The 19,480-nt window shown below is 45.5% G+C and overlaps 1 protein-coding gene across 3 annotated transcripts in view; it reads left to right on the top strand.

Annotated features, from left to right (window-relative positions):
- UBL7 (ubiquitin like 7) overlaps window positions 1-19,480 on the top strand; it is a 162,367-nt gene that overhangs the window by 13,596 nt on the left and 129,291 nt on the right. The window contains exon 4 of one of the 3 annotated variants that reach the window (XM_078685074.1): window positions 1,650-1,665. The exons of the other annotated variants lie outside the window; for them this stretch is intronic. Coding sequence (XP_078541200.1) covers window positions 1,650-1,665 — 16 coding nt within the window. The remainder of the gene's footprint in view (window positions 1-1,649; window positions 1,666-19,480) is intronic. 3 annotated transcript variants of the gene reach the window in all.

Genomic DNA, 19,480 nt, shown 5'->3' with positions numbered 1-19,480 from the left:
TTGCCCAATAATATAGGGGGAGATGTGATTAGTGAAGTCTTTTGTGATAATGAAGGGACTCAGTTACCTGTTGAAAATGTATTGCCCCAGCCACTAATACCTTTGACTACCATCACTGAGGGCCCTCTTCTAGTTAACATCCCAACAGATGATCTCCCTTCTGCTAGACCACCCCCAGCAACTACCCACACTACGGTCCCCCTCCAATTTCTAGTCGAGGCCACCCCAGTGGTCCTGGTGCTAGCAAACGTACCCCCCTTGGAAGGGGGAACAGCGGAAAGCCCTACCTCCCTTACAAGCAAGGCTCTGCACTGGCTAACCAGTAACATGCGGTTAGCCCCAGGGGGGAAACATCAACTGGCAAATGTTATCAAGTCCGCGACCAGGGTCCCTTGGCTGGGAAACCGGCCGAAGAAGTTTAAAGGGGACTGTGTGGCAGTGACCCTTTTGAATCAAGATGTTCTCCCTAACATACTGGCCAATTTATTCCCCCCCCCCCAACGCAGACAAGGCACTGTTGTTCCTCTAACTCTGAAGTTTTTTTATGGGGAGCAACAAAATGTCACTTATCCAAGGACTCCTGCGTTGGGGTGGGATAGATTCTGGAATTTTAACCCCAGACGGGGGCAGGACATAAGGCATAACTCAGTGGCCCATTATCCCCTTTTACCACAGCAAAATTCTTTCGTTGAACCTCTCCAGTTATTTAATCGCTATGCCCCATTGTCCTTCATGGATCAGAATGATTGACTCGCTCCTACAGAAGATACCAATAATGAGGGTTCTTTACCTGTCCCTGCACTCCCAGACCAAAAAATCACAAGTAACAGGGTTTGTAGTATCTTGAGCTGGAACGTCGCTGGTATCAGTTCTAAAATTAGTAATAAGAACTGGTTGGAAATGGTTAGATCAAACGACATTCTTGTATTCCAGGAGACTTGGGAGACGTCCGACGGATTTGTTCTAGACGGCTTTTCCCATTTCTCTGTACCTGCTGTATCTAGCACATCTGGAAGGCCAAAGGGAGGCTTGGCTATATATATTTCCTTAGATGTCCAAGGAAAGCCAAGGCAGATTAAAACTAACTCAACAAATATATTAGCGGTTGAATTAACAACATTCAACTCGCAGCCTATTTTATTAGTTAATTTTTATAATTCCCCTGTCAGTCAAATGTGCAACGAGCATTTGGTAGCTCTAGAGGATTTCTTGTCTACCCACAGCGAGAATAGTGCTCACGGCTTTGGTGTGATTCTCATGGGAGATTATAATATCCACCCATGCAACTTGGATTGCCGTGAGGAATATGAAGATTTTCCCCCCTTCCTCTGTATTCCACACTTTGAACACTCATCGCGTGGGGAGGCTTTGGAATCACTCTTAGCAACTTTTAACCTTTATGAATTTTCTAGTAGTAATAGAGGCTTGAGGTTACCAACATTTGTGGGTAACAACTCTGGCACAATAGTAGATTATATTTTTTTGTCGCCTAGTATTTTGTCTGAGGTTTCAACCTATAAGGTAGAAACCTCAGTCTTCAGTGACCACAACCCTGTAATTTTAGAGATTTTATCCCAGGGAGTTCTGGGAAAGAGAGAGGCTGCAGTTTTATGTGCGACTAACTTAGTCCTGGGAGATCAGAACCGCAGGCTGAAGTGGGACCAAGTCACCCCAATCACTTTTATACAGGACACCTTGGCCAAAGTTGAGGGTGAGGTTGCAATCTGCCTGGATAATAATAACCCGCCTATTACCCTGATAGAAGCATTTAACACTATTTGTAGCCAGGTTAACCTAGATCTGACGGTAAGGAAAAAGGCCCGGATATGTAGGGGCAAAAAATGGTTTGATTCAGATTGTTCAAAGGCCCACTCAACTCTCCTGAAGGCTTTAAAAATTGAGCCAAGAGATAAAGCACAGATAGCGTCGCTAAGGAAAAATTATAATGACGCTATCAGGAAGAGAAAAACAGAGATTAAAAAGGAGGCCTGGAACGATCTGTTGTCGCCCGACATACAGAGAGACAGCTCAAAATTCTGGGCGATAATAAATCCTCCTTTTCTTGTGGATCTAGACAAGCACAGAGCAGATTGCATCATACCGGACGAACAGTGGGTCACACACTTCAGTAATATCTATAGTTGTCCTGATAATATCCCAGGCTGTGGATCACAATCCACACAAGCAGCTCCTCTTATTTCCCCTTTTAGCATAGAAGAGGTAAAAAAAGCGATCAGCGACACACATTCTAAAAAGGCTCCGGGCCCCGATGGGGTTCCCGCAGACTTTTTTAAGAGTGCTCCTGAATTAAGCGCCAAAATTCTTACTAACATCTTTAATGCCACAAGAGACTTTGTTTTCCCTATCAGCTGGTCAAAGTCTACCATTATACCGATTTTTAAAAAGGGTCAAAGAACAGATCCAGCCTGTTATAGGCCAATTTCCCTAATCGATTCTAGTATCAAGATCTTGGGAAGAGTCCTTTTAGGAAGACTGACCCAGCTTTTAGAAGGAAAGGGCATTTTATCGAATGCACAATATGGCTTTAGAGCCAAAAGAGGAACCTTAGATCAGTGTTTAAATTTAGAACTGATCATAAGCAAATATGTAACTGCCAAGGGGGGCTCTCTGTACATGGCCTTTATGGACCTCTCCTCAGCTTTTGACTTGGTCAACAGGGCTAAGCTGTGGGGGGTCCTTTTGGCCATGGGCATTGATGCCCCCCTGGTGGGGTACCTGGCAGGGTTACATAGAGACCTCAAGACGTCGGTCAGAGTGACCAGGGAAGGAAGACGCACCTGCCACTTTGAATCAGGGAGAGGGGTTAGGCAAGGATGTATCCTTGCACCCCTTCTCTTTACACTCTATATAAACGGACTTGAGGCAGTCTTGGCAGTGTCTCATATTGACATTCCGCGCGCAGGAGAGATAAAGATACCTGTCCTCCTGTACGCGGATGACGCTGTCCTCTTAGCACGCTCTGGAGTGGCACTGAATAAACTCCTCTCAGCCTTTGGGGATTTCATGTCCTCGCTGGACATGAAAACTAATGTAGAAAAATCCCATATAATGATAGCAGGAGCCGCAGGCAGGAAAAGAAAGACTAAAACTTTCTTCTGTGCTGGGAAGGAGGTTAGGAGAGTCCCATCTTTCCCCTACTTAGGCGTGATCTTTGATGAAAAGGGCAAGTGGGGCCCCCAGCTTTTGGCTAAAAGCAACGCAGTAGCAAGAGCGGCTGCTGGGCTGCTTGGGTTCGCTAAAAAGCTCGGTGCTCGCCCCATGGAAAGCATTATAAAGGTCTATAAATCCAAATGTTTGTCGGTTGCTCAATACGGCTCTGTTATCTGGGGGCATACTAATCACGAGTATGACAAAATTCAGAAAGTAGAAAACAAATTCTTGAGAACCCTGCTTTCTGTCCCCCAGTCGACTTCTACATATATAATACATACAGAGCTTGGTTTGGGCTACATTACCGACATTTTGAAGGCAGCCCCAGTTATTGGTTGGTTGAAAGTGTGGCTCAATCAGGAGCTTACTCTAAACCACCATATTTTTAAAGATTGTTTAGCCCTGGACAAAGCACACAACATTCCATGGTTAAAATATGTTAAGACGCAGTTAACTCTAGTCGGCCGACCTGAACTTTTTTCCTCCCCACATTTGATAAACTTGGAAGACGTAAAGATAGTCAAAAATCTTTTGACTGACTGTTATGTCTTGGAGAGGGAAGCCACAGAGTTGAACAAACCTACGGTTAGGAAACATTGCATGATAACATCTGTTCTAGGTATGGAACCATATCTTTTTTCGGTACATAAACCATACCACCGTTTTCTCCTAACAAGATTTCGTCTTGATTTAATTCCTTTTATTCTGGGCAATTTTAAAAAATGGACTAGACCTGAAAATGCTGATCCATGTGATTGCGATTATTTTTCTATTCAAGACACGACCCATTTTATCCTGTTCTGTGGTCACTACAAAGAGAGTAGGAAAAAATTCTTGTTGCCTATATTGTGCAATATGGGTTTTACACAGGTAAAACCAGCTATGCTGTTCCTGCAACTCTTACCTAATTTAAAAGTGGCATTCCATGTTGCTAGTTTTTTGGTTGCCGGTGCACGTATAAATAAGCATCGTTTTAGTATTAGGCACTCTGTCCCTGATTAATGTTTACCCTCTATATCTTATCGATTTTACATTTTTAAAGATTATTGCATAACTTATTCTGTATAATGTGTTTTTAGGGTTTTTTAAACAAATTTCTGATTTATATTATTATGTGTCATGATGAAATGTTCCCGTGTATTGCTCGCTCTTTTATGATTTTAATTAATCGAATAAAGAAATTTGACTGACTGACTGTCACTCTCTATCTATCTATCTATCTCCCTCACTCGATCTAGCTGTCTATCTATCTATCTCCCTCACTCTATCTAGCGGTCTATCTATCTATCTCACTCTATCTAGCTGTCTATCTATCTATCTCACTCTATCTATCTGTCTATCTATCTATCTATCTCCCTCACTCTATCTAGCTGTCTATCTAGCTGTCTATCTATCTATCTGTCTATCTCCCTCACTCTATCTAGCTGTCTATCTATCTATCTATCTCCCTCACTCTATCTAGCTGTCTATCTGTCTGTCTATCTATCTATCTCCCTCACTCTATCTAGCTGTCTATCTATCTATCGCCCTCACTCTATCTAGCTGTCTATCTATCTATCTATCTCCCTCACTCTATCTAGCTGTCTATCTAGCTATCTATCTATCTATCTGTCTATCTCCCTCACTCTATCTAGCTGTCTATCTATCTATCTATCTCCCTCACTCTATCTAGCTGTCTATCTATCTGTCTATCTCCCTCACTCTATCTAGCTGTCTATCTATCTATCTATCTCCCTCACTCTATCTAGCTGTCTATCTGTCTGTCTATCTATCTATCTCCCTCACTCTATCTAGCTGTCTATCTATCTATCGCCCTCACTCTATCTAGCTGTCTATCTATCTATCTATCTATCTCCCTCACTCTATCTAGCTGTCTATCTATCTATCGCCCTCACTCTATCTAGCTGTCTATCTATCTATCGCCCTCACTCTATCTAGCTGTCTATCTATCTGTCTATCTCCCTCACTCTATCTAGCTGTCTATCTATCTATCTATCTATCTATCTCCCTCTCTATCTAGCTGTCTATCTGTCTATCTATCTGTCTATCTCCCTCACTCTATCTAGCTGTCTATCTATCTATCGCCCTCACTCTATCTAGCTATCTATCTATCTATCTCCCTCACTCTATCTAGCTGTCTATCTGTCTATCTCCCTCACTCTATCTAGCTGTCTATCTATATATCGCCCTCACTCTATCTATCTATCGCCCCCACTCAATCTATCGCCCCCACTCTATCTATCTATCGCCCCCACTCTATCTATTGCCCTCCCTCTATCGCCATGACTCTATCCATCTATTGCCCTCCCTCTATCGCCATGACTCTATCCATCTATCGCACTCACTCTATCTATCGCACCACCACAGCATCACTCAGCACCACCACAGCATCACTCAGCACCACCACAGCATCACTCAGCACCACCACAGCATCACTCAGCACCACCACAGCATCACTCAGCACCACCACAGCATCACTCAGCACCACCACAGCATCACTCAGCACCACCACAGCATCACTCAGCACCACCACAGCATCACTCAGCACCACAGCATCACTATGCGCTACCACAGCATCACTGAATACCAAAGCATCACTCGTCGCCACCACAACATCACTCAGCGCCACCACAGCACCAATCTGTGCAACCATTCAACAACAACTGGTTCAAATATGTTCTCTCAATGTTTTAAGCTTTATTACAAATGTCACAAAAAGATGTTATTATTTCACTTCTTTTCTTGGTTTTTCGTCACAATAAAATACACTAAACATAATCTTCACAAAAGTTATTAACAAAACTTTAAGCTATTGCCGTTATAAATTACATTAACTTTTAGTTAAGTTATAATCATTTAAAAAAATTAAGACATTATTTGTAATATCAATACATCCAAGTCATGTAAATACAACACATATTGCATTACAAATGCTATAGGTATTACATTTGCGAAAGTTATAACTATTGGCATTGTAAAAGACAAAGCTACTAATTTCGCTATTTTCAAAACCAACACATAAATAAAAAATGTGTTATTTACAATAACAGTAGCTCAAACTTTCCTAATGCGAGACCTATTGCATTGCAAATGCTTGTTTTTTTGTGTTTGTTTCTAATACTTGAATAAAGGTTGATTTTGATTTTGCTAATTTGCACAGGAATACAGGTGAAGAGTTTATTGGAGATGGTTACACAATTGAACTTTACCTTCCATCCTTGTCGTGACATATGTTCTCAGACGCTTTCCTCTGTTCACCACTTGTTTGGAACTGTGGCTAAGGCTGCTTAGCAAATAGCTTTGAGCCTAGGCTGGACATAGTTTTCAATTACATCAGCTTGTGTAGTTTGTTAATCAGCTCAAAGCTTTGCAGCAGGCATCTTTTTATAATGATCTCAGTATTGGTTGAGTGACACATAGAGGGCATAGGTTTAAGTGATTGTAAGTGGAGTGCGAAGTTATCCTGTGATGCAGCGGGGTCTAACCTAAAACCCTTTCCTTTGTCACCAATCCAGGAAACTCTTACCATTTACTCATCAGTGGGGCCCATAACACCGCAAACACACATCCACACAGTTCCTGAATCAGTGATAAGTAGACGAGCTGCAAGACATGTGGGGTACCTAATTAACCTATACATTAACCATATACATTAAGCTGTGATTGCTGTCAGTCCTAAAAATCATCGAGGTACTCCGCTATTTGGTCGATGGACCAACTAGTAGGAATTGGTTGGTGGTGATTAAGTCCAGCTCAATCACATTTTAAAACCTTTAACATTTATCTGTCATGACTTTTATTCCAATAACCACAAACTCGGATTTATATTTTCACAAGATTTGATCTAAATTACTTTAAAGAGAAATCTTAAATTGCGTTAAGTTTTATTTGACAAATACATTTTAAGCACTATTTCAAAACATTTAAGCATAGGAAATCAGAAAACGGAAAATACTCATTACCCCTTGGTCATAGGGCGATGATGAGAATGGTTCACCAGAACATGAACTGCAAATCACAGGATAGGTTCCCAAGCTGACTGTCTATCCCTCTAACCTACTTTGACGTATCCCTCCCGAGATTGAATTTCAGCGACGGTCTTGTTCTTTTTCCCCATCAGAGTTCAAAGTCCAAAATTTTCAAAGTCTCGTGCACCGTAAAAGAAACAAGCATTGGCATAGCCAATAGGTCTCGCATTTGGGACCTTATAAGTGTTTAGCCATGCTATAGTTGGTGTTGTTGCGCCTAGGACATTCTGCTGCATAACTAAATACTTATAGGGTCCAAAAAGTGAGACCCATTGGCTATGCCAATGCTTGTTAGTTTTTTGTTGCTGTTTTGTTTAAGTTGCCAGATTGACAAAAGCTGGACATGGTTTTTGTTAAGAATTCTTTGCAGCAAATGAACTTGTTTTCATTGCTCTGAATGTTGTTTCCATTCTGGTTGTAGGAAGCAGTCTTTCCCGGGGGTGTGGGGGCTGCCTAGCTGTGCGCATGCGCCAAACTTTGCAAATGAGAACGCCCGGTGCAGGCGCAATTTACAAGTGTGGAGTAGTGAGCCCCAGGCAGCATGACTCACTCACACAGGAGTTCATGCACTGCACCTGCATACTCAGCATGGTTTAAGGAAACTTGACCTACTCCCTCCCAGACATCGAACGCATATTTACCAAGAAACTGGTGGAAGCGTGCACTGACGGCTGGCGGTGTGTGTGCCTGGTGGAAGCGTGCACTGATGGCTGGTGGTGTGTGTGCCTGGTGGAAGTGGGCACTAACGGCTGGTGGAAGTGTGCACTGACGGCTGGTGGTGTGTGTGCCTGGTGGAAGCGTGCACTGACGGCTGGTGGTGTGTGTGCCTGGTGGAGCACTGACGGCTGGTGGTGTGTGTGCGCCTGGTGGAAGTGTGCACTGACGGCTGGTGGTGTGTGTGCCTTGTGAAAGCGTGCACTGACGGCTGGTGGTGTATGTGCCTGGTGAAAGCGTGCACTGACGGCTGGTGGTGTGTGTGCCGGGTGGAAGCGTGCACTGACGGCTGGTGGTGTGTGTGCCGGGTGGAAGCGTGCACTGACGGCTGGTGGTGTGTGTGCCGGGTGGAAGCGTGCACTGACGGCTGGTGGTGTGTGTGCCGGGTGGAAGCGTGCACTGACGGCTGGTGGTGTGTGTGCCGGGTGGAAGCGTGCACTGACGGCTGGTGGAAGTGTGCACTGACGGCTGGTGGTGTGTGTGCCGGGTGGAAGCGTGCACTGACGGCTGGTGGTGCGTGTGCCGGGTCGAAGCGTGCACTGACGGCTGGTGGTGCGTGTGCCTGGTGGAAGCGTGCACTGACGGCTGGTTGTGCGTGTGCCTGGTGGAAGCGTGCACTGACGGCTGGTGGTGCGTGTGCCTGGTGGAAGCGTGCACTGATGACTGATGGTGTGTGTGCTTGGTGGAAGCAGGAGCATTCACAGTGATAGAAGACACAAATGAAACTTGACAAAGAGGAGGGCGAGAAGGGAGGGGGAGTGCGAGCAGAGGAGCATGATTCACAGCTAGAAAACACAAATGAAGCTGACCAGGAGGGAGGGGGAAAAGGGAGAGGGGTATTGCAAGCAGAGGAGCCTGATTACAGCAATAAAAAACACAGATGGCAGCTGTGCACGTGAACCAGCTCGTGAACGCAAGTTAGAGGCCAGCAAAAGCCTCTGTTGGCACTTTTAAAAGCCACTTACTAAATGCCTCGAAGAGACAGCGCATACGCTGTCTCAGGCGAGACCTAAAATCGTCTCAACTGACAGCATGTTGTACTGAGCAAAGGTGCAAAAAAGAAGGAAGAAAAAGATGATTATCCGCATACACACAAGCACCTTTTTATACCCTCTAACTCTGTATATCCAAAATTGAAACATTTAGGGGCTACATCCATTTCTGATTGGTCCATTGGAGGGGTGGTGATGATCACCTCATTGTCCTCCTAGCTCAAACCAGTCCATAAAGTCCTTACTCATTCTAAGGGTTCACATGACTTTATAAAATTTTAATATTTATACTTTGTTTAACCATTTGTAACATTCTTCCGCAGTCATGATTTTTTTTCATCCGCTGGAACTCCGTTCTTTCATCTGTTCCCATGCTTTTAGAATAGTGTCTTTGCCACAACTCCCGTTGCAGGCCAGGCTGGCCTTGACATCTCTCACTCTGGGCATAGGCCATACACTCGTGACTGAACATCCATTCTGCTCATGCGCGGGGGCCATCTTTATTTTCCGTGTGCTGTCGCATTTAACATCAGCCATTTTCAGACCAGGCCAATCCGGCCCGAATGGGAACTAGCACAAAAGTAAACGTAACAGAAATTAGATATAGAAAATAAGCTCTTCTGTTTACCGCCCATCATTGTAATTAGTCATGTTGGGTATTACCTAGCAAAGCGACATTTAAAGCCATTTTACTTAACATCTGCATTTCATGCCACAATATATTTCTATGACAGACACAAATACATGCAATTTACTCTTTATTTCTATGCAATCATAAACCTATGTTAATACGACTCTCATTTTATTAACAAATGAGATTTTTTCAAATAGTTGGTTTCCCACGTGTAGTGTCTAAATAAAAGGTGCATTTGTTGATTAGTTTACGTGCTTCACACAGTTAATATTATTAAAGTTATGAGCTCATTAACGTCGAAGGGGATACAAACATTTTTGTATTTCCCCTGCTCCATCACCTGCAGTGGTGTAAATCTGAAAATATTCTGCCACTCTTTGCCTCATAAAGAGGAAACAGTCATGAGAGCATCTTCTTTTTCCTTTTTTTTCCCCCCCCCTCTTTTTACACCATTTGTAGTTTGTTAAACTTGGGCTGCGGTGAGTGATCCCAGTCACAGGAGGGTTTCAAGCTTTGCTTTTTTTTTTTCCTCCTGTAGAATGCAGGTTTATGTATTACTTTGCCAAAATAGATCAACATCCCATCAAATTTTGAGAAGATAATCACTCCTCTGAAAATATACTGAAGGCAAATGCCATTGAAGACTAGAATTGTGGTGCAAGTACCAGTGCCTGGCCCATTGTATCACTTGATAGTATATCAGCAGCAGCCAAAGCAGAATATCAGCAGCAGCCAAAGCAGATTTTCTGCTGCCCCATGCTTTTAACTTCCCCTTGTTTGACATGAATGGCTCCCATTACGTACTCATGGGTGGCAAAGAGCACATGTAATTGAGTTGAGAGCAAAGCCAGTACATAAATGTATGTATTGTTCTCATTGTGGGCATGAGTAGCTACGATTGGAAAAAACAGAACATCAAATTTCCAGTAATTGGATTACAAATATCTAATCTTCTGGAGATTACGTTTATGAGGATCACCATAAATTGTCTACTTTGTAATATAATTTCTCAAAAGGTCATGGCAGCGAAAGGATCAAGCAGTCTCGAAAGCAATCTTATAATAGTACAGTTGTTCAGTTGCAGCAATCAAAATATATCTTTTCCTGCTAACTTGATGGTTTGCAGTGAACAATGCTATTTATGTTTGTAGTACGGACTGCGGATGATAGTATAACTCTAGTATTGTGTTCTATGGATTGCTGCAGCTGGTGATTTTATTTTTTGTGGTTCAGTAGGTCCAGAGATTTGAATGTTGTTTTTAGCGCCTTAACCGCAACGGTTTTTCCGCCGTGGTGCGGGCGTTCTAAAGAGCGGGTGGGGCTGCGTTGGCCGTTGGACGTGCGCAGCACCAGCGAGGTAGCACTCGTGACGGCTGACGACAGCATGGAACGGGTTAGACGTGACCCTACGAATAAGGTTTTTCTTAAAATGTCCACCAAGAAAGTTTAATTTTTATTATTTGATTTGGAACAACATGGTTTCGAATTTGCAGGTTTTTTTCTTGGGCGACTTATTTTAGATTTTTGTTTGTTTTGTAGTATTAAGAAATGGTAAAATCAGGATTAGTCCTGAATGTTGCTTGTTAGACCTGGCACCATTGGCGTGGGTCTCCCTTCCATTTTTCGCTGTTGTCTCCTCTGTTTTTGCTGGTATTAGATGCTCTGGGCGCTGTGCCACTGCCATTCAGAGCCACAGCGCAAATGCTCCCATTTGTAAATATGACTGTAAATTGGTATATCCCTGATTGGCTCATTTGGTTTACCTGTTAGTCCCTAGTAGTGTGGCCCGTGTGTGCCCAGGGCTGGTAACCCAAATGCTGCTGGTGGGCCTGCAGTGCTAATTTGCGCCACCCACAGAAGCAGTTGGTAAAGTGTTCCTCAGACCTGCCACGCAGTGTCTGCGTGCAGGCCTGAACTGCCATCTTGGCTGTGAAGTGCCCACACTTCCCCGCTCCTGAACCTTCCCTTAGCCTCATGTCAGTCACCTCTATAGTAGGTGCATTGTGTGTAAGGTAGGACATGGTTTGATATGTGTAGCATGTCCTGGTAGTGGATTACCCTCCATTTTGTTCACTGCTGCAAGGCTACCTGTTCTCCATAGGCTAGAATGGGCAGACTGGCTATTACATTTTATAGTCCTATCTGACTCAGGGAACATGGAAGAAATTCGAGTTTAGTATGCCTGAACTCAGAATGATAAAATACATATTTTAATGAAGTTGTTTTTAACATTCGGTGTTTGAAAATACCACTTTCAGAAAGTAGGTATGTTCTTGCCTAAGCCTTCCAGTGTGCTCTGTTGTTATGTGTATTGGCTGTCTGGGTTTAGAGGGACAAGGCAGGCTGAGTCAGACCTGGGTTGAATAGAGAGATCTGCATTGAGTACTGGGGAGGTGTAGCTCCTTGACCTGAATAGGGCTATGCCTGGCAAGGTGAATGCTGGTTCCCCCTCCTACTGTGCGTCTGATGGCAGACGCCCTCTTTCTGAAAGGAAAGATGCAGCCTGGTAAACACAAAGTGCTCCAGGCCTGAGCAGAACTGGTTGGCGGCCGTGAGTCCTGCACACCCTCTGCTGTGCTCCTGCTGTTGCTCCCTCCGCCGCTGCTGTCCGCGGCTCGTGGTTTGGCTGCCTGTTTTCAGCTGTTCTGCCTGTGACTGGGGCTGCTTGGATTGCCTATCTGCCGCCCAGAGTTCCGGTGGGCCTCTCGCCGCCGCTGCTGCTGTTTGCGGTCCGTGGCTCGACTGCCTACTGACTGCTTCTGGCTGTTTTGCCCCGTGGTTGGGGCTGCTCATTGTGCCGGCCTGCTTGCCGCCCAGAGTGCCAGAGTGTCTGCTCCCCGCTGTTCACAGGGCAGACACGCGAAAGTGAGCACAGAGGCACTGAACAGCACGTACGAGAAAGTGGGTGTTCACCTGGGACACTGCAGCTGCAGACGGAGCTCGCACGGAGGGTGCACTCCTGTCAGCGAGCCCATAGACTCTTCCAGGCTGTTGTGGGCCCGGCTTGTGGTGGATTGTGGTCACTGTAGTTTCTCCCTCGACCACACCAGGGTTGCTGGGGTCAAGCTGAGGGGGGTTGAGCAGGATCAAGCCGCGCAGGTCAGTGCGGGTTCGGCAGTTCTCCCCCCCCCCCCCCCCCACCCTCCCCCTGCTCTCAGTCCCTCAGGCGCGCTCACCATCTCCTCTTCCTCCCTCATGCCTACGCAGCGTGTAGGTTGAGCAGTGTAGAGTGGTGCTGAGCAGGGATTAGAGCCCCGCTTCTACGGACGACCCCGGACTGGACCGGACACCATCAGAGGGGGATAACCGCTTCCACACCGCCTTCAGCAAACGAGAGACACCCAGTTGGTTGGCAACGAGGGGAAAAGGGTGTCTTCCATTGCCTTTGAACCCATCCATATGAAGACTGTTGGGCAGCAAGGAGTGGCCCAGCTCACCTAGCTCTGCTCACCTATTCGGCAAAGAGGAGAGAGGTAGGCCTTGCAAAACGCCATAATCGCCCCTAGCGCTTCGGGTGACGGCAAGTGCCTTTCACTACCACTTCCACGTTATTCAGACGGGCTGCTTATAATCTACAGCCAGTTTGCCCACCCTCACTGGCGTAAGCAATCACTGGACAGTGTGCAGAGGGGTTGCTGACAGGGACCGCGCAAGCTCCAACTCGCCAATCTGTAAGCAGTACCCCGCAGGAGCTTTATGGAGGGGCTAGTCACTAAGCCACTTGGGAAACTTCCCCGGAGAAAGGGTTCTACCCTTCGCGCTGTCTCCCATGGAGGTGCTCTACAACAGTGGCCGTCACTGCAAGACAAATTGTCATACCCAGTTGGCCAACTGTCACAAGCACGGATTAGTGAGTTTTTCAGTAAGCCCGCTCCTCAAACTGACTCTGCCCCTACCCCGACATCGCAGTGCGATGTGGAAGCCCAGGCCCACGACCAGCTCTCTTCCCACAGCCCTGGTCATATTAAAAGATCACTTTCTGAGAGTCCTCGCTTATGCTCGCCTGAGGCTCAGGTTCCACATGAGAATCACCAGCCGCATAGGCTTTTTCAGGAGGATGTCATCACGATCCAGGACATTTTTATTAACCCATTAAGAGTTCACCCCATCGGCGCTGGAAACCTTTCTGTACCAGACCCTGGCTAAGACTTTACAAAAACTATTGCAGCAACTACTGTAGCCAAATTACAAGTTCAAGCCCAAGTCCATAGCAGCATCTTGCCCGCCCCTTTAAATCTTCAAGAAAGCAGCAGAGACCCGGCAGCAGCTCATTCATTATCGATGTCCGCACCACAATGCAGCCCGGATGCACATCAAATTAAGGCCAGTGACTCCTCATCTTTAAGGCAGAGCCCAAAGTACGAAAGTTCCGTGTTATCTGGAAACCTATCCGATCGATTTTTAGCTTCCCTAGAAGCCCAAATCGAGGATTCCCTAGCCCATACACTGGGCTTCAGCCCTCACTACAAGTCTTTTTAGCACTGTGCGAAGACAAGAACCCATCTGTGCCTACCTCCTTGGGACCTATAAGTCCTTTCTCTGTCTCGTTGACGACCCTCCACGTAGAGCAAGACTCGATTGTAACAGCTCTGTTATGGCAATCTAAAAAAATTGAACTACAGATTGACTTAATTCAAACTTTGGCTTTAGCACTGTCAGACCTGGGCTCTAGGTTAAGCTTTCTCGAAAGATCTGTAGGGCCTCCCGACAGTTCGAACTCTTGTTCCTGCTGTCCATTAATTAACAAAGTCTCATACCTTCCAGAAATTCTGGGCTCGCTTTTGGACAGCGTGAAGCTCAACACCAATAGAAACTGGAAACCGAAATACACTCAAGAGACTCAAACCGGCTTTTCCTCCGAAGAGTCCTTGTGTGAAGCAACATTGGATGCCCTATCATCAGCGAGAAGAACTATCTTCCCCCCCCCCCCCCTTGGAATTAGACCTAAAAAATTCACATTTCCCGCCCTGCTTGTCATTGGCGACCGGCCCAAGTGATCCCAAAGCTGGCTCGGAGTCCACTAACATCAGCAGTCTAATGCCCATTCCACCAGCTACTAAGCAGTCTGATTTCACTGACCCAGCCCATTTAAACATCGTCTACTTGCCATCTAATCTTCCCACGAAACCTCCACTGTCTAGGAGTGAGAGAAAGAAACAATCCAAAAAACAACGTCTTGGTGAAAAGGAGATCTGGGCTCGACGGCTCAGGGGCATCTAGTATGCCAGCTTCTGAAGCGAGGGGGCTCTCCTACTTCCCCATTTTTAACCAGGCCTCAAAACCTAAAATGAAAACCCCTGAGACTAGAATGATTCTCATGGACAATAATGACGCCACTGATAATCTCCAGCCATTAACACAGGAAGTGTCTAAGTTAACGCCTCCGGCCTCTGGAATCACTGAACTATACTCTACAAGTGCGATGCATGGTTCCTTGCCAACAAAAACCAAGGGGACAGCCTCTCAAGACCAAAGCCTGGGCATTCAAGACAACATAGCTCAGCCCCTAAGGGAAGTCCCAAACACATGGAACAGCTCAAACAAATGCTCGGAAAATGCAAAACAAACCAACGTAGACTTCCAAATTACAACAGAGGGTGTACTTACGGGCCCTTCTCTGTGTTACTCGTCAGGTGAGCCAACCAAAACTCTTCAGGATCATCCTATACAAATGCAGAGGCCTAATCAGTCCCAATTGATACATGTCTCGGGAGGGCAAAGTCAATTGGTGGTGAATAATCATCTATCTGAAGTCGACCCCAACATCTCAAGGTCCCCGCACCTCTACTTGAAATAGCTGGGAGACAGAAATACCAAAGTCCGGATGCAGAACTTGTTTTTTTTCCTCACTTTGTATACAAGGGCCCGCGCGAAATCCTCAGTAGAAACAACCTCCTCCGCTTATTCAACCATATTCCGGCGCTTTCTAGGTCACCTCTTCAGATCTTATATCGGTCAAGTTTGCCTCAATACCTGGCAAAGGGGGCTTGGAAGCAACTGTTACAACACAACATGGTCTCAAGAATCCCTAAGGGATGCAATCTTTGGGGAAGCCAGCCTCTTTGAAGACTGGGGCATAGAACTGTGGGTTCCTCTACAACAAAAATATCCCCACGTTCTTCTTCAGAATGACCCCGTGACTCCGCACATCAGCGTACTGAAGGGGACTCTGGGTGCAACCCTTGTCTGGCTTCCAGATGCTTCGAAAGCAGATAACCTCACAAACATCTCATGTAATAACAATCCGCGTCTGGTGAACTGTAAATCCAGTCGCCCTGTCTCCGACACCACTCACAGCCACTATGGGTACTTCCATTGAGAGCCTTCAACCACATGCGCTCCCAGCAGCACTCCTCCTAACGGAGAAGCCAAATGGCCAGACTCCACACTGACAATTTCTTCTTGGAATGCGGCTGGGTTAAAGACAACCTTCTCATCCAAATCAACAGTGGGATTTCTGAATAAAAGTAACATCATTTGTTTTCAAGAGACTTGGTCTCTATCCCCATCGGCTCTCCACGGTTAGTATGAACTTTTTCAATCGGCCTCCCAGACCAATTCCTATGGAAGACCTTCTGGGGGCCTCTACATTTTCATTAAAAACAGGTGCAAGATTGCAGCTACTCCCATCTACCGGAACTTTACTTACCGGTCTTTCAACTTCAAGCAGGGCCTTTCCCTTGCTCTTAATTAACGGTTACCACAACATAGCTAAAACATCAAAATCAATGGCAACAGTCTTATTGGTCAAACACCTGGAAGAACTTTTATTGGAATTCGCCTTTGAAGAAGTACTGTTACTAGGGGATTTCAACATCAGAGACCTGGCTACCAACGCCCATTCAGTCACCAAAACTAAAGAGCAAGAAGTCATGACCACTTTTTTAACTAATTACAATTTACTTTCTGCGAAGCAAATCGCATTGGAACAGAATCCTGGTGCCCATCTGCCACCAACATTTAAGAATCTTTCGTCCATTGACTATTTTTTTTAACACCATCTCTGGCAAATACATTAATCATGATGGAAATCCCCACTCATACCGAGAGCTACTATAACCCTTTGACTGTAACAATGGACCTGCAAGTGCCTGCCACTGCCAAAATAACTGAAGTGGGGCATTCAATGCAGGTCGAACTCCACACTCTAGTCAGACGAATTAAATGGGACGCCTCGGGTTCTGATAAGGTGGGCACTTGGCTCATGGGAACAACTCCAAACTTCACGCACAATGCCCCCACAGACTTTCATCACTGGTGGGACAACGCCATTGTTAAATTATGAGACCTCTGAACAGGCCCTGAAGCTCACCACCGACCCCACATGCCTCACTTGAAGCAGATTTTTGACCCAGTGTTAGCCATCCAAAGAAGAGACCTAAGGAGAGCTGTGCACCTGCACAAATCGAAAGGCACTGTGCACTCTGCTAACAATATGGCCTCACTGCGCAAAGCCTATAAAAAAATCTTGATGGGAAGCCAAGAGACAACAAGCATTGAAAATGCAATAGATCTCGCAATAGAAAAGTTTGACCTTTTGGTTTTGCAAATGTAAATTTTTGGGTTTTTTTTGTTTATATTTTTTCAAATTATAAAGTATTAATTTTGTTTTTTGTAAAGTGAATAGTTATACATCTACCAAATGTTACATTTTATGCAGAATGATAAAGATAGCTTTATAATTTATTCCCCAAAAGTATAATGCAGCAGGGAAGAAATCTTCAACATGTCACTACTAGTGGCGTCATGTGACGTCATGCACACTTTGACCACGTCCAGGTAGTAGGGCTGATCTGCTGAAAGAAACAGAGGAAAAGAAATAAGGAAGGAAAATAAATGAAATTTTTAAAAAATGAAGAAAAATAAGGAAAAAAATAATTCACGATGGACACAAATAAAATAAAGAAATGAAAATCGAAGAGGACAAAAGGAACTACAGAAATAGACAAAATAAGCTATTGAGGATGAGCGATGTGAAAGAATGATTGGGAGGCAAACATAGAAAATAAATATAGACATGGCAGATAAGATAGCTCCGAGGACGAAAGCACTGATTGCGGAGAGCTGTCTAAAACTTTAAAGTCACATCTTGGAGTCCTCGTCGGTCAAATTAGTCTTAGCTTCTTACGAGGTGGATAAACAGCACAACATTGAGGAGCAGAACTACAAACATTCTATTCCATCAGCGCTAAATCGTTATGTAAACATGATGCACAGAGTCGGACTTGTAGAAGAATACAGCCAGCTCGGTGGGGAGAAACATTGCAGAGCGAAGCATTCGAGCTAAGACTGCAGAAGAGAAACAGAGATGGGCTGCAACAGTCACGGAGAGACGGCATGAAATAAACAAGCAAAAGTGACGTGGCCGCCCGTGAAAGCGAAACTCATCGCGATCATGAACAAAGGGGGGGGGGGCGGGAAGAAGGGGAAATGGAAAATTAAACTGAGGAGGGAATGCTTGGGGGGAAGAAGAGCAACACGGCGGGTGGAGGGCTGCTATAATGCAGATCGCTTAAGCACGCGAAGAAAAACAAGTTAAAAGAAAAGGAGACGTGGCCTGCCGGCCGTGTGGGGAGAAACATTGCAGAGCGAAGCATTCGAGCTAAGACTGCAGAAGAGAAACAGAGATGGGCTGCAACAGTCACGGAGAGACGGCATGAAATAAACAAGCAAAAGTGACGTGGCCGCCCGTGAAAGCGAAACTCATCGCGATCATGAACAAAGGGGGGGGGGCGGGAAGAAGGGGAAATGGAAAATTAAACTGATGAGGAGGGAATGCTTGGGGGGAAGAAGAGCAACACGGTGGGTGGAGGGCTGCTATAATGCAGATCGCTTAAGCACGCGAAGAAAAACAAGTTAAAAGAAAAGGAGACGCGGCCTGCCGGCCGTGAAACTGAAAGCACGGCCGGCCGTGAAAGCCTTTGATGCAGCAGGGGGCGGAGCGGGAAGAGCTGCTGGCGGCACCAAGCTGGGCAACAGATGGCTGGCGATTTGATGCTGTGCACGCGCATTTTAACTCATTGCACCTGCGCATTGAACTAAAAGCGCACATGCACTTCATCAAATCGCCAGTCTGGTTAAACTCTGTTTAAGCCCCTATAGTCTCACTCCGCTCAATACGCATGCGCATTGACAGGCGAGACCTAAAAAGAACAGAATGAGTGGCTAAAAATATTTGCCCTGTTAAAGGGAAAAAACCTGACCCAGTTTTGGAACCATATAAACCAACTTTGTTCCTTTAATAAGAACAGGGGGAACGCAGTCCGTGAAGATTGATTCCAGCATGTGATTCAACAATACTGCTGTGATACCCTGGCCCCTGTGGAGGGCGAATTTAGAACTTGTGTCGATCATACGCAGATAGAAACCTATGTGCGGACTACTCCCGCGGAGGTCTCAAAGTATTTGAAAGCTATGAAAAACGATGGCGCTCCCGGGCCCAACGGCCATCCATCTGTGGTATTCAAATGTGCGCTGGAAGATTGGGCTAAGCTTTTTGTCCCCTTATACAACAACACGTTTACTACCGATCGGTTACCAGACTCATGGACAGGCTCTATCTTATGCCCAATATTTAAGAGCGGAGATCCCTCTCTTCCAGCTAATTATGGACTCATTGCCCTATTAGATCTTGAGGCCAAGGTATATGCCCGGTGTCTTCTGAGGTTGCTAGAAAAATGGGTTGCAGAAAACCACATTCTACCATACTTTCAAACTGGGTTTCGATCCTCTGCCTCCACAATAGACCACATCACCACTCTAGCTATCCAGAGTCAAAAAGCAGCGCAAAAAAATAATCTCCCTCTTTATTGTTGCTTTATAGACTGCAGCGTTGCCTTTGATAAAGTGCCTCGCAACATCATATGGAGAATTAGACAAGTGAGGGATCCCTCAGAGTCTGCTAGGAGCCCTTATCTCCATGCATAAGAACACATGGGTAC

This window comes from Lissotriton helveticus, chromosome 3_2, assembly GCF_964261635.1.
Source record: "Lissotriton helveticus chromosome 3_2, aLisHel1.1, whole genome shotgun sequence".
NCBI classification, from domain to species: domain Eukaryota; kingdom Metazoa; phylum Chordata; class Amphibia; order Caudata; family Salamandridae; genus Lissotriton; species Lissotriton helveticus.
This window is presented reverse-complemented; position numbering and strand designations above follow the sequence as displayed.